Source organism: Euleptes europaea, chromosome 9 (assembly GCF_029931775.1).
Source record: "Euleptes europaea isolate rEulEur1 chromosome 9, rEulEur1.hap1, whole genome shotgun sequence".
NCBI lineage: Eukaryota > Metazoa > Chordata > Lepidosauria > Squamata > Sphaerodactylidae > Euleptes > Euleptes europaea.
Window position 1 is genome coordinate 88,314,748 of NC_079320.1, and position 19,181 is coordinate 88,333,928.

General features: G+C 45.2%; 2 protein-coding genes across 2 annotated transcripts in view; one reads left to right on the forward strand and one right to left on the reverse strand.

Moving 5' to 3' along the window:
- NSG1 (neuronal vesicle trafficking associated 1) overlaps window positions 1–11,529 on the forward strand; it is a 31,611-nt gene extending 20,082 nt beyond the window's left edge. Inside the window, exons 3-4 of the mRNA XM_056855566.1 lie at window positions 948–1,058; window positions 11,329–11,529. Of these exons, the coding sequence (XP_056711544.1) occupies window positions 948–1,058; window positions 11,329–11,529 (312 nt within the window). The remainder of the gene's footprint in view (window positions 1–947; window positions 1,059–11,328) is intronic.
- Window positions 11,530–16,214: 4,685 nt separating this feature from the next.
- The window catches only part of STX18 (syntaxin 18), a 66,819-nt gene continuing 63,852 nt past the window's right edge, over window positions 16,215–19,181 (reverse strand). The window contains exon 11 of the mRNA XM_056855394.1: window positions 16,215–16,355. Within this exon, the coding sequence (XP_056711372.1) occupies window positions 16,260–16,355 (96 nt within the window). The 3' untranslated portion in view covers window positions 16,215–16,259. The remainder of the gene's footprint in view (window positions 16,356–19,181) is intronic.

Here is a 19,181-nt window from a genome sequence, read left to right on the forward strand (position 1 = left end):
TTATCTGATTCTGCAAGTCACTTCTTAAGCAGCGCTAGTTAACCCTAAGTATTAAAGGATTTTAAATATGGTAAAGCCAGCCTTGCTTAAGAAGCATCCAGAACACAAAACTCTCTGGATAAAAGGTGCTGGTAGTCATAGGGGGTCACGTGTTTTGCCTGTGTAAAGTCCTGAGTTCAGTCCCGGCATCTCCAGCAGGGAAGGATCTCCGTAAACCTTAGAGAGTTGTTGCAACATGCAGCCAGTGGTGCTAAGCTAGGTGGACTTGATATGCATGGTGGAGGGAGCTCCTTCACCAGGTAATTTGGAGTACTAAGCTGGTAAGTTTCTCAACTGGGACTTGGGTACAATCCATTCTTTTTCTCCGGTGGTGCTTTTATATTTATATATAAAGATGGGCAGAGCAATCCTGAAAAGTGTGTGTGGGGGGAGCTCTGAGGAACTGGTGTGACCCCTGTGGCGGCATAAGTGCCACTTGTGCCGGCTAAACCGGCACTTATGCCACCGCACGAACCCTTATGCCGTCTCTGGGCAACTGTGGTAGTCATGTGTGCTGCTGCAGCCTCACTGGCAGCCTTTCTTTGGTGCAAGGGTTCGTGCCAGCACCAAAGGGAGCATTCCTGGGGGTATGGGCTGACTCCAGTCAGCTCCCAAAGCTCTTTAGCCCTGGGAACACCCCCTTTAGCTGGCATGAACTTGCACCAGCAAAAAGGCAGGCGTATGCCCTAGAACCTATGGAGGAGTTCCATGGGGTTTTTAAAAAGCTACATTTTTAATCTGTTTTTTTCGGGCCGGCAAGCCGCTCAGGAGGTGGCGTGGCTGTGCCGTCCCCGGACCCAACCCAAAAATTCCCGCACTCAGGATTGTGCTGAAAGAGCAACAGAGAAAAACAGAGAGACATACAATGTGGAATTAGTAGTAAATCAAATTTGTTTGTCTTTTTGCAGGTAACCGTTTTGGTCCTTTTTGCCCTCGCCTTTCTTACTTGCGTCGTATTCCTGGTGGTCTACAAGGTTTACAAATATGACCACACCTGTCCGGAAGGCTTCGTCTTCAAGGTAAAGTATACTTTAAAAAAAATGACTGATATGCTCGTGTTGGCAGAGCCTCGGTAGCCTTCAGTGCTCTGAAAAGGGAAGGCTGAAGAGTCAGGTTGAAAGCTCAAGATGATTTGAGAGGTGGGGGAGTACATTAACCCCCCTCCCCATGGATTTTGTGTAAACGGAAGTTGTGTAGGGCTGGGGAGGAGTCTTGTTGCTATTGTCATCATTTGAGTCATCTGAAAGGCTGAAATGAGCAGATGGTCCATTTCTGGGAGCATTTTATCGCTTAATCCTTCTGCCTTTGAGTCAAACTGTTGATGACATTGTAATCAATGCGCATATTCCAGACTCTTCCCTAATAGGTGCCTTCAAGACAGAGAAAGAACTGTGATAGTTTACTGAAGATGTATAATAATCAATAAACGTGACCACCCTAGTCCAAAGCTGGAGTGTGTTAATCCCCTCTTTCCCTGCTTGAGCCTTGAATAGGAAAGCCATGGCTGAACAGCCCCCTTCTGAGATGGTCGGGGGCATGTCTGTTCCTGCCCTTCAGTGCCAGAGGGTGGCTTGAAACATGAGGGACTGGGAGGGCTTTCTGCTCTCTGCCCTTCTCTGCCCTTCTTCCTGAGGACCCCCTGTCGTATGGGAGGTGCCCAACAATGACATGATCTACCTATTATATTTTTATCCCACCCTTCCACCAAGAAGTGCATGTCTGTGCATGCGTCTTCCTGCCTTCATTTTATCTTCACAACAACCATCTTAGGCAGGCTAAATGTGTGAGTGAGTGTGTCTGTGTCAAGGTCACCCAGTGAATTTCATGGCAGAGTAGAGTTTTGAACTGGGATCCCCCCCTGTTCTGGTCTGGTACACTAGCAGTTGCAGTGCATCACACTACATTAGTTTTGAAGCGGGTCAGTGCATTTCAGTTGACTATGCTCTTAGAATCGACCCCTTCCTGAGAAGTGGTATGTTATCTTATTCAGTTAGTCACCTACTAAGCAGGACTCAACTTATTTACTCACAAAAGTAAGTCTTTTTAATAGCATCAATGTAATAAATGTGTATATAAATGTGTATATGCAAGTATTGCAAAGTCTTAAAAGCAATAACAATGTATACAATAAAGCAAGCAAGTTCTACATACTATTTAGTTTTAAAATCCAATACTTAAAACATAACAGTTAAAAAAGTCTGATTTAGTTAAAAGAATCTGATTCACACTATCTAGAATAGTATATAACTAAATCAATACATGCCAAAAGCCAATCTCCTTTGAGATTCTCTTAGTCCAAAGACTTAGAGAGATCTCGATCTCTAGCCTTTTCTTGCCTGTATTTATACTGTCAAAATCCGCTGGATTCCGATGGCTAGATTTTTACTGCTTTCCTGCAGACTACCATATAAGGATTCCCTCTTCCAGCTGGTCATTTGCTGATCATAGCTATTTCTTAGACAGTCAGATTTGAGCTTTAATATACCTCTATAATGATTAACTACATCAGCATCTTCATCTCCTAAAGAGCATGATCAAAATGAATCTATTTTCAACATTCTATTACAACTCTTTCATATTTAAACTTTAAAACCCAATGTAACGTTATATAACACTATTTGATAATGTCTTCAGTCATTGTTAGTGACAGATTGGAAAAAATTCAAAGGCGTAGGATTCCAGAAACTTAGTTTTCCAAAAGCTATTCCAGAAGAGTCCTCAAAAAGAGTCTCTTAGCCAGGCATGTTCATTTTAAATGAAAGACAAGCCTCTAATGGTTTTTCATGAAAAATATGGTTTTACATTGAAGAATTCTGCATATGTACAACACTAATATGCTCTAATATGTCAAAGCCTGTAACTGTTTCAGTGTGGTTGGAAATGCTCGTCTGCTGGGAGGGAGAATAGAGATTCCACGGGAACCTTTTCTCCATGGTCAACCCATCCACGTGGGCCATCCAGAGTTGAAATGTTGCTTCTCTCAATAGCCTGCACATCTCTGCATAGGGAGAAACACAAAAGGGCAGGGAACAGAAGGTAGTTCCATAATGTTTAAAGCCACAGAATGTTTGAGTAACTTACCTTGTGATGTGGTTCCAATCTTCAATATGAAGTAACTCACGAAAAACGCAGTGCCCAAAGAGATACAATTGAACAGTAGCAAGCAGACACCAAGACTGAGAATATATTCGGAGAAAGCTGTAGCCAACTAGGTGATTTCTTCTTATCTTTTCCACTTTTTCACAATTCTGTGAAAAATAATGCCAATAAGCTGTAGTATGCAGATGAATAGTTTGAAAATATAATGATGATTTTCTACTTTATTTCTTTTGTTTATAGTTATCTGTCTCTCTTGCTGAGATTCAAGGCAGATTACAAAATAGTGTAGATATACAATACACATTGTAATAAGGCTGTTTTATGAAGTTAGAAAACAGGGCAATAGAAACAGTGTAAAAGGTGAGTTTAATGCAAAAACTGGATTACAGAAATTAGAAAACAATGCAATAAAATAAGAAATGCATACAGTTAATACTGCCATAAACTACAGCCCTTGAATATATTTTTAAATGTATATTATTAGAACAGAAATAGTTGAGAACATATACATTATTTTCATGCCAAATAAGTATATAAGTCCAAAGTAAACATTGTCTGCAGCAAAAGTTACTCTCAGAATAAATTGTGCAGATAAACACAGTATATTGCATGTGTTTTTGTGCCTTCCCAATCTAATTAAAGTGATCTCTGTGTGTAATGGGGGACAATTAATAAAATGAGTCCCCGATATATCTTGGGGCTAGTTTAAACTGGTTTTCATGGAGAGCTTTTTAAATGGATAAGGACTCGTGGGCAAATGGATGCTTCTCATGCCTTTCCTGATGCAACAACTGGAGCCTTACATGCACAGTTCTTAAACAAAGCTGAAACTCCATTGGCTGGTGTTTTGGGATTGGGTATGAAACCCCGTCTTCTGTGCCAAACAGCTGACTGGTGGGGCTTCCACTTCCTTTAAAGTGCCATTACCACGGTTGTGTCAGCACTAAATCGATGTGGTCAGGATAATGCAGTTCTAGTTCCATCAGGACTTTGTCTTCTGTATTTGGAGGAGATTGAGAGCAATTGAAAAGTAAGTGGGGTAATGTGAAATATTGCACCATGGGCACTTGCTCATTCATATTTGAAGGTGTTTTTTTTTTCTTGTGGTGAATCATGGTCTGTGCCTGTATCCCACTGGAAGTCTGCAGGTACCAGCAGCTTTTTTCTTACTTTATGATTCAGGAGTATCTTGAGGAATACTCTCATTTGCAAACAGAACATCCTGATGTTTGGGTACTCCTTCTCCCACAATTCCAGGCAGGATATTAGGTCATTTTCTTCCTGTCCCTGAGGAAAGGAGCCCCTCCTTCTTTAGCTCTTTTCCTGCCTCCTGGGCATATGCAGGAATCAGAAGGAGCTCTGATTGCCTTGTGGCCTTTTTCGCTGCTGAGTTCCTTTAGGACATCTTTCTTTTTCCTCGTGTGCCTTACTATGTCCTTTCTCCCTACCTGGACAACCTTCCCATGAGGTCTCCTTCAGCAGAGAAGGTGTCCCAGGACATGCAATCTACTATCCAGTTGACCCCATCACAGGTGATGACTCACCTAGGAGCAATGGTGGAAAAAGAGGCATAGCTAAACAGTGCAGTAAATGTGATAGTTGCCTCAAGGTTGGAGGACCTAATGGTTCTGACCCAGCTCCTGATTGCAGCCACAGCCCCATGGGCCTGAGCACACTCCAGGGGCTCTCAGTGGTTTGACCGTCCTCAGCAACTATCAGTTGCCCTTAAGTGCCACTTGAGACGGAGAGCTGATCCTCAGTTAGGGAATTCCCTTCATTGGTGGACTGTCTCCACCAATCAAAGGCAAAGAGGTTCGTCCAGCGATGGACTTGCTTACCACAGATGCAAGCCTCTAGGACTGAGGAGCTCACTGCTGTCTGGGTCAGATCCAAGGAACATGGTCGGTCTCAGAACAGACCAAGAGCGTCGATTTCCTGCTTCTGAGGGCAGTTTTCATGGTGCTAAAATTATTCCTGAAAGCATCTCAGCACCCATATGGGCAAATCCCATGGCAGTCACCAGGGAGGCATGCAGTTTTAGAAGTGTCAACAAGAAGCAGCTGATCATGAAGGGATCAGACAGACACCTGGCTGTCTCTGAGCAGAGTACATAGGCGGCTCCTCTAATACTCAGACCAGTTGGCTCAGCCGGACTCACCTGGATCTGTATCCTAGCTTCTATTTTAACAAATGACTTGTTGGTTCAGTCAGCCCTGTGAAGACTTCTGCGCCTCTCCCCTCAACACAAAGACCACCCACTTCTTTTTCCAAAACAACTTCCACAAGTGGAAAAGACTGTGCGCTCCTCTCCCGGTGGCTGGCCAGCCTACAATATGCCTCCCCTCTGATCCCAGTGATCTCCAGGGTTCTGAAAAAACTCAAGAGGGAGAGAGAAGATGTGATATTTCTGGCTCTGCATTGGCCAAGATGGCCTGGGTTCTTGGACCTGATCGGTCCAGCCTCCCTGGACACTTCCAGTCCTTCCAGACTGTCTGTCCCAGATTCCAATATATTACCTGGATCCAGCATGGTTGCACCTGACTGCTTGGTGATTGAACAGCAAGGGCTGATAGATCTAGGGTTCTCTGAGCAGATAATGAAGACTACGCTGGGAAACAGACAACCGTCAACCGAAAGGATCTATAGCTGCACCTGGAAGGCCCCTTGTCAGATGGTGCCAAAGGAAGCACATGGCCCCAATTGAGACGGATGTCCCCCACCATCCTTTCCTTCCTACAAGATGGACTTGACCGCAGGGCCTTAGAGCTAACACGTTCTGTAGGCAGGTAGTGGCTTTGGCCTCAGTTCTGCTTCTGGTCAAGGGCAGTTATCTCTCACGCAGCACCCACCATCAAGCATTTCCTCAGAGGAGCAGCACTTTCCAGCCTGCCAGTAGTTCACCGTTTTCCTTCCTGGAGGCTTCATGTGGCTCTCCAAGCACTTGCTGTTTCTTACAACCATCACCCCTACTGGATGCATATCATTCTTGGGAGCCATAGCTAAAGGCTTCTGCATTTTCCAGAAGGATGGGGTGGTTCTCTGTCTGTTTGTCTTTGTTCACCCCTAAGGTGAATTCTGCATTCCATGGATCTGAGGAGGTATACCTCCTGTCCCAATCCACTGCACCACAAGAATTGGCATACCTTAAATGTGCAAAGAGCCCTTACCCGCCTACATCCAGCGTACAGCTTCTGTCACGAGATCAAATGCTCCAAAGCTTACCTTCCAGTAGCCAAACGCAGAAATGTGTCTCAGGCATCTCTCAGCAGGTGGCTGAAAGAGTTAATTATTTTGGCCTCCTCTTCTCGGGTTAGCTTAAACCTCCAGAAGGAATCTCAGCCCACTCAGCCAAGACCACGAACACCACAGCGGCCTTGCACTCCAGTGCATCAGTTTTGGAGATCTGCAGGACAGCCACCTGGGCAGGTACATCTAGCTTTGTATGTCCTTACAAAAGGGACTCCTATGCAGAGGCCGTGGGGCAGTAGGTGCTTCAGCAGGTGGTGTGAGAGGAACCGAGACAGAGGCCGGCTGGCCGGCCCTCCTATCTTGGGGGAAGCTTTGTAACATCTCAAACGTCAGGATGGCCTCCTCTCCTCAAGTGAGAAAGGAACTGTGGACTTAACATGAAGGTTCCACCTATTTGAGGTAGAAGAGGACATGCTAGACCCACCCTGTTATAGGGGGATCTGGTTGCTTTGTGGATAATAGCCCTCTTGTCTCATTTGTCTTAAACTTCTTTTCTGCTGTTATTGTTAAATGTTGTTTTTTCTCTGAAATGAGATTGGCCCTGTGGTCTCGTCCCATAGTTGTTTAATCTTCAAGTGAAGTCCTTATTGGCAGCAACAAATGAAGGGCACACATTGTGGTTCTCGGTGGAAAGCTCTGGAGGCCTCTGAACTGAAGAGGTCTTCCTCTCCTCAGGGGGCCGGAAGAAAGTGACTTAATATCCAGGGATTGTGGGAGGAGTACCCAAATGTCAGGATGTCGTCCTCTACCTCAAATAGAAGGAACCTTCCCAGTAAGTCCAAAGTTCCTGTCTGCTTTAGCACATCACAGCGCATAGCGGCATGGAACAGGATGGATGCTCTCAAAATAATGCTACATAGTATTCTTTTGATGGTGGCCTCTACTCATAATCATTCCTTCACACTGCATGTATGTGTCATTTTTGTTAAGTAAGTTCTTCTTCAGGGCAGACATGAGTTCTTCATGCTGCATTCAAAGAAGAGGCTCAAATGGCTGACCTAAGAAGGCCTCGTATTACTTTCCAAAATATTTTTCATCACAGCCTTCTATTCTGAAACCAGACACTGTAACTTTCCTTTGGAAATAGTTCAATTGCTGGGGCCAGTAGCTTTACCTGATGGTAGAATTGTGTCCTTGGACTGCATTAAAAGCAGGCTCCACTTGTAGACGGTCAGTTGGTTGTGCAGATGATGCCCCAGTTGAAGGAGAACAGCTGCTGACAGTATTTGGCAGCAAGCCAAGGGCTGAGTAGGCTCCAGAAATTCCATTTGAGCCACTCCAGATTCTGGGCCACAATAAGTGGAATTCTGAAAGGTTCGGAACAGATTGGCTGTCTCTTAGGGCACATTCCTGCGGGTGGGGGGAATCAGTTTAGGGGTGCTATGACCCCTACGCCGGACTAAACTGCCATGGTCGCCAGTGTAGGGGCACTTACGCCAGCCCCCCTAGACTGTGGCAGCAGCGCGGCCCGAGGACGCTGGCTTGGCTTCCCACCTGCGTCCTCCTGGCGCATGTCCTCATGTCAACGTCCCAGGAAGCATTTCCGGGGAGTGGAGCTAGCGTTAGGCAGCTTCCTAATCCCTTCCAGCCAAGGAACCCCCCTTAAGCAACAGTGCTGCTGCATCACGCGAAGTGATGGTATCGCTGTACTCCGCTCTGGTTAGACCTCAACTAGAGTACTGTGTTCAGTTTTGGGCACCACAATTTAAGAAAGATGTAGACAAGCTGGAACGGGTCCAGAGGAGGGCAACAAAGATGGCGAGGGGTCTGGAGACCAAGTCCTATGAGGCAAGGTTGAAGGAGCTGGGTATGTTTAGCCTGAAGAGGAGAAGACTGAGAGGGGATATGATAACTATGTTCAAGTACTTGAAGGGCTGTCATATAGAGGAGGGTGCCAAGTTGTTTTCTGTTGCCCAAGAAGGTCGGACCAGAACCAATGGGTTGAAATTAAATCAAAAGAGTTTCCGTCTAGACATTAGGAAGAATTTTCTAACAGTTAGAGCCGTTCCTCAGTGGAACAGGCTTCCTCGGGAGGTGGTAAGCTCTCGTTCCTTGGAGGTTTTTAAGCAGAGGTTAGATGGCCATCTGTCAGCACTGCTGATTCTGTGACCTTAGGCAGATGATGAGAGGGAGGGCATCTTGGCCATCTTCTGGTCACTAGGGGTGTGTGTGTGTGGGGGGGGAGGTAGTTGTGATTTTCCTGCATTGTGCAGGGGGTTGGACTTGATGGCCCTGGTGGTCCCTTCCAACTCTATGATTCTATGATCACCTTTTTGTTGGCCAGCATTGCTGTTTTCAATGGGGCTTTCCCCCCTTTTCCTATTTTTTATTTTTAAAAAGCCCCCCCTCCCCCGCTCCAGTGGCAAAACCTCTGGAGGTGCCGTGATGCTGCCCCCGTCACGCCGTCCCCGGCAGCTGCAGCTCTCAGGAATGTGCTGTTATTTATCCCACAATTTCAACAATTTTTGCAGAATTTGTTCTGTTTCAGGGAAAGTATCAGGAGCTGCTTTGTACACCTGGCAGCTCCACTTCAGCCCCTGGAAATGCTGTTTCTTCAGTTTCTGGAACTTCACCTGTGTTTGCCAAATCCCGTCATAAAGACTAGGAGCCTTTTAGAAAGCAGACTTGTTCTCTGTAACACATGCTGCATTCTGCTTTCTCAAACGATCACGATAGGTATCCATTGCATGCACACACATGCACACTGGATCAACCATGTTTCCATACCAGGCTTAACAAATGGTCGTAGGGGAAACCACCATTGCTGCCCCACAGCAGCTTTGGGGAAACATAGAAACACAGAGCTGGAAGGGACTTCAAGGGTAATCTAGTTCAACTCCTTGCATAACGCAGGTAATTCGCAAGTAATTCAAAGCTACGTCCGCTCCCCCAGTGACCTCTGCAAAGCAAGAACAAAACCCTCCAGGAGCCCTGGCTAAACTGGCCTGGAGGAAAATTCCTTCTAGACCTCAAAGTGGCAATCAGTATTACCCTGGGCATGTAGGAAAGGGTCACAAGAGCCAAACACTGACTCATCCCTTCTTGCCCTCCCTCTCATGAAATGCTTAAGTTCACAGAATCAGCCTTGCTGTCAGATGGCCATCTAGCCTCTGCTTAAAAACCTCCAAAGGAGAGCTCACCGCCTCCCGAGGAAGCCTGTTCCACTGAGGAACTGCTCTGTCAGGAAATTCTTCCCAATGTTTAGACGGAAACTCTTTCGAGTTAATTTCAACCTGTTGGTTCTGCTCCGACCTTCTGGGGCAGGGGTGGGGAACGTCAGGCCCGGGGGGCCGTATAAGGCCCGCGAAATCATTTGGTCTGGCCCTTCGTGGGTCCTGGTAGATCTCTAGCTCAGAAGGATCTAGGACTGGTGATCCGCCCCCTCCTGTGGACAGGAATATCCTCTGTTCAAGGCGGATGTGAGTTTGTTTTGCTGAGGAAAGGAACCTTCTTTCCCCCTTGCAGAAGAGTTATTAGCTATGGAGCTGCTAGGGCTGCCCAAGAAACTGTGTTAACCCTTTCCCACCCGGGCAGTGGAGAAACATGGTAGACACTCGGACCCGTCTCTAGTCGTGCCTCTTGGCTAAATGTTTGACCGACTATAGCAGGCTAATTTTTAAGTTGATAATTTTGTATGGCCCGCAAATGATGTTATAATGCCAGCTTGTCTACATCCTTCTTAAATTGTGGTGCCCAACTAAGATCCCTAGATCCTTTTCGCACATACTATTGCCAAGACAAGTCCCCATCCTATAATTATGCATTTGATTTTTCCTACCTAAATGCAAAACTTTACGTTTATCTCTGCTGAAATTCTTTTCGTTTTAGCCCATTATTCCAGTCAAGATCATCCTGTATCCTGGCTCTGTCCTCTCCTGTATTTGCAAATCTCCCAATTTAGTATTATCTGCAAATTTAATTTAATGGAAAGAGAGAGGGCAGCACATTAATGGCTGTTTGGTACTGGGAGAAGGGAGCTAATGTAATGATAGCAAACTTTGAAAGTGGAAGATTTAGAGAGAAGATGCCGTTTCTTCCTCCAAGGTGCTTCGGGCAGCATCCCACACTCACCCCAACCCTGAAGTAGAGCTGGAAGAATGACTGGTTCAAGATCACCTAGCAAATGTCATGGCTGAGTGGATATGTGAACCTTCTGCCAGTCTGGTAGATGTCCAGTACCCCGGCTCCTACAACCCAAAAGCTCTTGCTGGATAAAGAGAGCTGAACTGAGATTCCCAGATTACATTGTGTAGCATGCTTCATGACTTATTTTGGACAGCATTTTAATTCTAGAAGAAGAAGAGCTGGTTTTTATATGGCCATTTTCTCTACCTTATATAAGGAGAATCCGACCGGCTTACAAACTCCTTCCCTTCCTCTCCCCTCAACAGACACCTTGTGAGGTAGGTGAGGCTGAGAGACTTCTAAGAGAACTGTGACTAGCCCAAGGTCACCGAGCTGGCTTCATGTATAGGAGTGGGGAAACCAACCCAGTTCATCAGATTAGAGTCCGCTGCTCATGTGGAGGAGTGGGGAATCAAACCCTGTTCTCCAGATTAGAGTCCACTGCTCCTAACTACTACACCATGCTGGTTTCTACACATATCATGTTTATAGGAATCCCTAAAAGCCATGTTTTCACAAGGATATGCCAGTGAAATACCTTTGAAGTGAACGGTGTGCAACTGAAAGGTCCATGTTAGTATCACAGAATTCAGTAGAATATTTGGAAATGTGTGCAGGACAGGATGCACCCAGAGGTAACTTCTAAATCCCATCAATCTGAATGGGAAAGTTAAGCAAATTTATCCCCATTGAAATGGGCTTAGAAGTGCTTTATTTTGACTGCCTCATGTATCACGTGTGTCATTAAAAATAATGTCATTCTTAATTTTGCTGCTTGCTGATGGTGTAATCCGAATGGCGGGTGTTGTCTTTCAGAACAATCAGTGCATTCCGGCTGGATTAGAAAACTACTACTCTGAACAAGACTCTAGTGCTAGAGGGAAATTTTATACCGTTATAAACCACTACAATCTGGCCAAACAGACCATCTCCCGCTCTGTGTCTCCCTGGATGACGGTACTCTCGGAAGAGAAGCTGTCTGAGCAAGAGACGGAAGCGGCGGAGAAGTCGGCTTAGAGTGATGCATCTTGGTGATGTGAAGGTACCGAGGGAGCTTTTCATGGAACGTTTCATTGTTATGGATAATTTAGAGGTTATTTATATTTATGGTGTAATTGCTTCTGTTTACTGATAACTGCTTTGCAAAAAAGAAAGGAAAAATAGGAAAATGAAAACTTGCTACAGACCATTAATAGGCTTAAAGCCAAGTGCATATCAGCATTGCTGTAGAGCTTTAACAGTAATTTCTGTTAATAAATCCAACTTTAGGTACCTTTTGGAAATTTAGAAATTTTGTTGGAGTGTGCAGGGGTTTGGGCACGGGAGAGAATCGTGCATTTTACTGTATATACTTAAAAAAAAACACTAAGGTTTTGCAATGTGAATCCCTGTTGCCATAACAAGAAATGATCTGTTGCTTAGCTATGAGATGCACCTAAAATTGGCTTTCAGCTCCAAAAAGGAATACTAAGAAACCAATAAAGTTGGCCTGTTTTTGCTCAATGTACCAGATATGTAAAAGTGGTAATTCAGTTCTTTGCAACGAGGCATGCTTAATTGTTGTTTTGTCATAGCTGTGAAAAGACTTTCCCTGTGTTTCCACTGTGGCTAGAGAATCTTGTCTATGAATGTGCACCGGAACACAAGGAGATGTAGATTTTAATGATGGATAATAATTGTCAGTGTCTGTGCAAGACCAAAAGGTGGTAAGGCATTCTGAGGGGTGATGAAGCCCTTATGGCCTGAACAGGCAGATGTCCTTCACTGTAGATACACCCCCCCCACACACACACTGTCGTTTGTCTGATCAGGCAGCAGGAACAATTTTGTTAGAATTTTCTCTTTTGTACAACAATTGTAAAATGTCTGTTTTCCTGTGTTGCAGGATGCTTCATGATTGCAGCATTGTTTGGCATCCCCTAATCTGTAAACTGTTTTGGCTGCGATCCAAAGCATCCTTAATAGGAAATCCATTCCATGTAACTCAGTGGGGCCACCACAGCAAGATATCTAGGTCTGGATGAAGGGATGCCGGGTGGGCTGTGCATTAAATCTCTTCCTGCACCCACTGCAGTTTTCAGATGGAATGCGGGGGGGGGGGAGGGAATCTAAGCTATGCTTTCTTCATGCAAGCAGGCAGGGTGGGGGTGGGGAGAGGGGTTTTAGACAAGCTTAGAATTGTAGGTGCACGTTTGGATTTGAAGCTTCATTGTGTTGATGATATTTTTCAGCTGTTCCTGGTTTGCTATTTAAAGACCTGTCCAAACACATTACAAAGGCTCATTAAATTAACTCTCCAGTCAAGCAAAAGTGGCGAGAGCTTTTTTGTAGGCACGCAAACAGTGGTGCTGGTGGCATCCTTAGACCAAAGCAAGGAGGACTTTGTGTATCTGGCTGTGGGTCAGAGTTTGACGGGGATCCCACCTTTCCTCCAGTGCAGTTGCTAACGCATGGTTCCAAGAGCTAGGCCGGAAACGAGATGCCCAGCCCCAAAGCCTCAGATTGTCGGCCCCACATGAACTGCCAGAATGGATGGCCACACTGAGCTAAAACATTGAGTTAGCTCCAAATCAGCCTTTAGTTCACGTTCTGAATGTGATCTTTCCCAGTGGACATGTCAAAAGTTTCATTATTTTTGTAGGCACACACTTTACGAAAATGAAAAAAAAAAGCCCTTTTCTTCTATCGGTAGTAGAACAAACATGGTGTCATTTCCACTCCCAGCTTACATTTCCTTCCAATATATTTCAGCACTGCAGACTGCTCCGAAACGCCAATTGTTTTTCCACTTAGAAATTTTTAATATTGAGCATAGTTCTGTGATGTAAAAGTCTTTTTAAGTAATGCTATCATTGCTGTGTGGAATGCATAAAAAGCAATAAACTATGTGCCAAAATTTCTTTTGCATTTTTTTAAAAAAGAGTACAATCCCATATAAACATGTTAAACAATACCATGTTTGTATTTCCTAGTAGACATGTACCTTATTGAATGTAAACTCACATGTAACTTTTGACATTTTCACTCTAAAATAAAGAACAAGAAATATGACGATGCTTCTTAAACTTGGTATCTTTTCCTTCCCTGAAAGCCTCCACAGCCTCTCCACTTTTCCTGCTTCCTTCTCCTTTCCAACCCCCAGCCAACCTACCTTTCTCTGCCCCCCTCCCCCTGCTTTCAGCTTTCCTTCCTTCTCTCCTGGCATCCCTTACCTGGGAAAACCACACCCCAGTTGCACAGCCCTGGCCACCAGGCACAAGAACAATATGAGGTGTGCTAAGCTGAGAGAGAGCAACTGGCCCCAGGTCACCCCGTGAGCTTCCACAGCAGAGTAGGGACTCCACCCAGGGTCTCCCAGGCCCTAGTCTGAAACTTTAAACAACCCACCCACACTGGCGTGTGAACAGGAGCTGCTGCTGAAGAGTAGCAAGCAGTTGGGCCCAGGTGAGCCATGATGATTCCTCCTGCGAGGGGCAGATTGGCTGTTATGGGCACCAGGGTAGGGCCAGCCCTGTGGCAGAAGGGCTATGTCTGGCTTGCCCAATCCCCGCACAAGACAGGGGAGGTGTTGCCTGAGCCCTGCCTGAGATGGCACCCAGCAAATGGGGGGTACCCAGCCTTTGGGGAGAGGGCAGGCAGACTGCTTCTTCTGCTCTTTTGGGGGAGATTGGGCCCTTTTCCAGGACTCTTTTTCACCCCTAGTCTGCCCCGCCTCCTCCCTCAAAGGCCAAAACTGCTTGGGAAGGGCCCTGTTCCCTTCCCCCTGCATTTTACTGACAGAAACCAAGACCTGAAGGCTGGTTATACTGTGTGGTTGCCTAGCAATGGCTACTAATGGTATGTATTTCTTAAACCTACCGGTGCTGCTTCTATTATTTTTGGTGGGCTAATTCTCCAATGTACAATTTTTAGATTTTTCTGCCAACCTGGGGTGTTGTCCAGGTCTGTAGAAAGATCCATCTTGTCTATTCATGACTCCAGTCTCCAGATTTAAATATCCAGATTTGGCGACGTTGAGAATCAGATATATCAATGTATATTACATGTTATAACAAACCCAGTCAGATTGCAATCCATCACTGTATTTACCACCCCCATGTCCCCAAAGCTTATTTTTAATAATGATTACTATGGATGGGAGACTGTAGTTTATCAGTTAATTGTGCTAGGGGATTCCCCCCCCCCCAAAAAAAAAGAGAACGGGGGGGGGGGGGGAAGCACCAGAGATGCCAGTTGAGATGCTGCCTGTAAATCATCCCTTTTGTTAAGTTACACCTTCAGACATCCATTTGTAGCGCAATGCCAGCGAGGACTGACTCTGTGCTCCCCTGAAGGCTGCCCATTTGGGCCCCCGACATTAATCACTGGCAGGGTGGGTCATATGTCAGCACTGATTTCAGTGTCTTAACATATTTTGGTTCTACTGTACTGTGTGTGTAAAGTGCCATCAAATCACAGCTGACATGGTGATCCGGTAGGGTTTTCAAGGCAAGAGACGTTCGGAGGTGGTTTGCTACTGCCTGCCTCCACATGGGCGGAGAAGGGCTGTGGCTCAGTGGTAGAGCGTTTGCTTGGTATGCAGAAGGTCCCAGGTTCAATCCCCGGCATCTCCAGTTAAAGGGACCAGGCAAGTACGTGATGTGAAAGACCCTGGAGAACCACTGCCAGTCTGTGTAAACAATACTGACTTTTTGCAGGACAATGACTCAGCTCAAACCTAACCCCTTCTGACTATATATTACTCTTCCTACGCACTTGACACTGAGATACACTGTTCTTCAGTGTTACGCCTCAGAAGATGCCTGCCACAGCTGCTGGCGAAACGTCAGGAAAGAAAATACCAAGATCACGGTCACACAGCCTGGATAACCTACAAGAACCAATGAACTCTGACCATGAAAGCCTTCGACAATATTTTAATACTGACTTTGATTGACCAAGAGTCTGATTCAGTATAAGGCAGCTTCATGTGTTCAGAGAGAACTGCGACTGGCCCAAGGTCACCTAGCAGGCTTCATTGGAGGAGTGCGGAAGTCTGCCACTCCTAACCACTACACCATGCTGGCTCTCTACAGCAGTTCTTATATAATGACACAGTCCTGTTGGGTAAACATTCCACTGAAAATGTTGCAGCCCCCAACAGGTAACCTTTGCATACAGTTGAGTATTCAGACTTTTGCGATGAACTGCAGTGGAATCGACGTGCAAGCACGGGAACCAGGAACCACCACCATGATTTGAGTGCTGCTACAGAATTACTACCAGCCATCTCCCTTTTGTTTTTAATTGAGTGGGAGACTTGTGGAATTAAAATCCACTTTACAAAAATGTTGGGAAAAGCTCTTTCTGGTCACCCCTTGCAACTGTTTCTTTTGCAGACTCACCACTAATCTTCATAGCTCAACAAAGAAACTACTTGTTTATGCAGGGATTGGTGTGGCATTTTATGAGAATTTCCTGCTGTTCGCTCATCTTCAGTCTGCTGCGCCAGTCACACGGTTTATAGCTTTTTAAGGTGGTATCTTATTTTTAGCACATTCCCAAGTGGTGTCAAGAATAAACTTGACCAAATTATTCCACACAAGAGCGTACAAGAACAAATGCCTTTGAACAATGTATTTCCATCATAATGATGCATGAAGTACAACAGATCTTGCTTTGCAAAGAATATCTTCAGCCAATGGTCAGTCAAAGGGGGCTGCTGCTGACTTCAGTTGTGGTTTACAAGCACAATTAATGTGCCTGGGTTAGCTGCCATACCAGTCCAAGAACAGCAAAGAAAAGGAACACATCACAAGGAAGAAGAGGATCCACACACGAAATCCAGCATTGTTCTTGATGGCCTGTAGACAAATAATTCCTGTTACCATTTCCCACAGCATCACAAGCAGGCAGAAGCAGGCATTTGTTCACGAGGAGGATGAACCTGGATGATGGCTCTGCTCTCGGCTTCTCCCACCCCCTTGCCCACAGAAAGCAGCTGAAGCCTTCCTGCTTCCGGAAGCCTCCGACCCAGGATGGCGAGTGGTGGGGTGCCCTGGGCCAGCTGGTCTGCGGGTCTCCCCTGCAGCTCAGGAGGGGAGGCTTCCAAAATCAGGAATCCACCGGTCATGCTCTGTGGGAAGCAAAGGTGGTGGTGGGGAAGAACGATGATGAAGCTCTCGAGCTACATCAAGCCAACCTCAGAGCAGCCCATCGGCTGAATCCTTTATGGCAGACCTACCTCTGCCTTCCCTTTCCTCTGTCAGTCCCTGAAGAGCCAAGGTCCAGGGAGCCTTGTGGACAAAATGTCACATAGTGGGGGAGGGGGGGGCGGCACAGGGCAAAGTCACCCTTCCATTGGCACCAAAGGTTTGCTGTTCTCCATCAGTGGGGAGGGATCCATTACGCCCCCTTTTCACTACAACCCCTCCATGGTATTTTGGCTACGAAGTACCCCCGCCCAATGCTGGCTTTTCAGGAGTTTCAAGAAGCTACTGGGGTAAGTGGGAGAAAAATCTACTCCATAAGCGCCTGGTACTTGCATTTCATAGGATGTTTTTCAGTTTCCAACCCTGGCCTGTTTTGCAAAACAAGTGAGTGAAGTCAGGCCTTGAGACGCCTAATTATATGTGAACAGCATGTTTTTAAGGGTAGAATATACTGAGTAGGAATCACCACCTTTCACTGAATATCTAACAGAAATGTAAGGGCAGACAGAGTTCCATTTTAAGAACAGTACCATGGGGGGTGGGGGCTGTTTTAATGTTCTTCCACCACCTTCCTTATTAAAGTGTTACCTTTCCTGGCCAAAGGCAAGCTCTGAAAAACAGTTTGCAAATTTTCAGAGTGGCTCATTTTAAATTGGGGGGGGGGGAAGCTGGCTGTAGAGGGTACCTATTTGGCTAGAATCTGCCACATATTGGCTAGAATCTGGCACATCTGCACACCAGCACTGAAACTCAACACAAGCAAATGCATATTTCTAGAAAGCACGAGACAACTACAGTGAAGGGGGAAGGGACAGAAAGGTATGTCCTCCCAGAGACGCAACTTTCTTGAGCCAAAATGCATTAACAGCAATATACAAAATGCTTTGCAAAGAGAATGTTCATGGTCACGCACAAAACGTTTTCATGCTTTTGCCTTCTTAAACATTACATCGATTTGATTAGCCTTTGCTTGGAACTGGAGTGGATACATTTTCATTGCAGCATATACCCATCCTGTTTTAATAACTTTATTGCTTATTAAGGAATATTTAATTTTATAACGAAGTACATATTTGATTGTTTTAAAGTTCAATGTGGGTGGGAGGCGTTTTCAGCCATCTTTTCATGTTTTAAAAAGTCTGCCAGGGTGGTTTTTTTTTGTTTTTTTTTAATAAAGTGAATAATGATATATATGCTGTTTGAATGTTTTTAGATGTATGGATATTTTAATTGATTTAGAAGAGACCTGTTTAAGGCTGCTTCCAACTCAAGCAATAAAAGAAAGGCATTACAACTCACCAAGCTCCACTAGTCCACCTACACCCTCCAAGATCAGTGGCGCTGCCAGCATGCCACTTGGAAGGCATGGCAAAACATACGGACATGTCCTACACCTGGGGCCACACCACAAGTGAAGCCCCCTCCCAACAGATGTTACATCTGTCTTCACACCTTCATTTTCCTATTTTGAGCACACCTTTAAAAATTTAATTCTTGTGGAAAGCCTTCTACTTGACCAAACCAGAAAGCCAGTGTGTCAACAGGAGCTACAAAACAAAAAACACCCTTGACTATTATTATATTTAAGTTGTTTTCTCACTTGCTGGAACCGCATAGATGTCAATGGCAGCATAAAAACGAGAGTTTTTATTTCCCCTTGTACAGAAAGCAAACCAGACCAGAGAGATCATCCTAGCTAAAGTACAACATGAAGAAGTTGTTTATAGCTGTGTTGGGACAAAAGCAAAATCCAAAACTCAAGAGCACAATATACATAATACAGGCTGAGTATCCCTCATCTGGACATCCAATACCCAGACTGACCCGAAAACCAGAACTTTTGAGCCGGCATGCAGGCATTACTCACAGGCCCTCAGCAGTGCCATTGTTGGTTCAATGTACACAAAATTTACCCAAAGTACCTCATTATGTATATGCAAATATTCCAAAATACAAAAAGATCCGAAATATGGACCACTTCTGGTCCCAAGCAGTCCAGATAAGGGATACTCAGCCTGTAGCTTTTAATTAGGACCAACTAAATGACAAGCGTGCAAACTTCTCATTTTTCCAGAACTCTTCTTCAGGCAGCATGTTACAAAAAATGTATAAGGAGTTCTGGGAAGGAGAATGCCTCAGGACAAGATGTTAAGTCCTGCTGCATGTTAGATGCAGAGCTGATACAAATAGAGCTGGTTTCAAGTTACTTCAGGCAATAAATTGATTACCCTCCATAAGAAAAACAAAGCCTAGCAAATGTCTCTAATATCTCTCTAAAGCAGCGAGACTCAAAATCTCTTTTTGGAAGAGAGGCCAGAAACGACCATTCCTTGCCCAGAGCAGAGACTTCCATCTCCCAAGAAAACTTCATGGAAACTTCATTGAGAGAACTGTCTTTCAGAAGCAAAGCCCAAAGTCTGCAAGTCTCAGCAGATGGGACACTTCAGCAAAAGCTCTCGTGGTAGCTGTAGCTGGCAG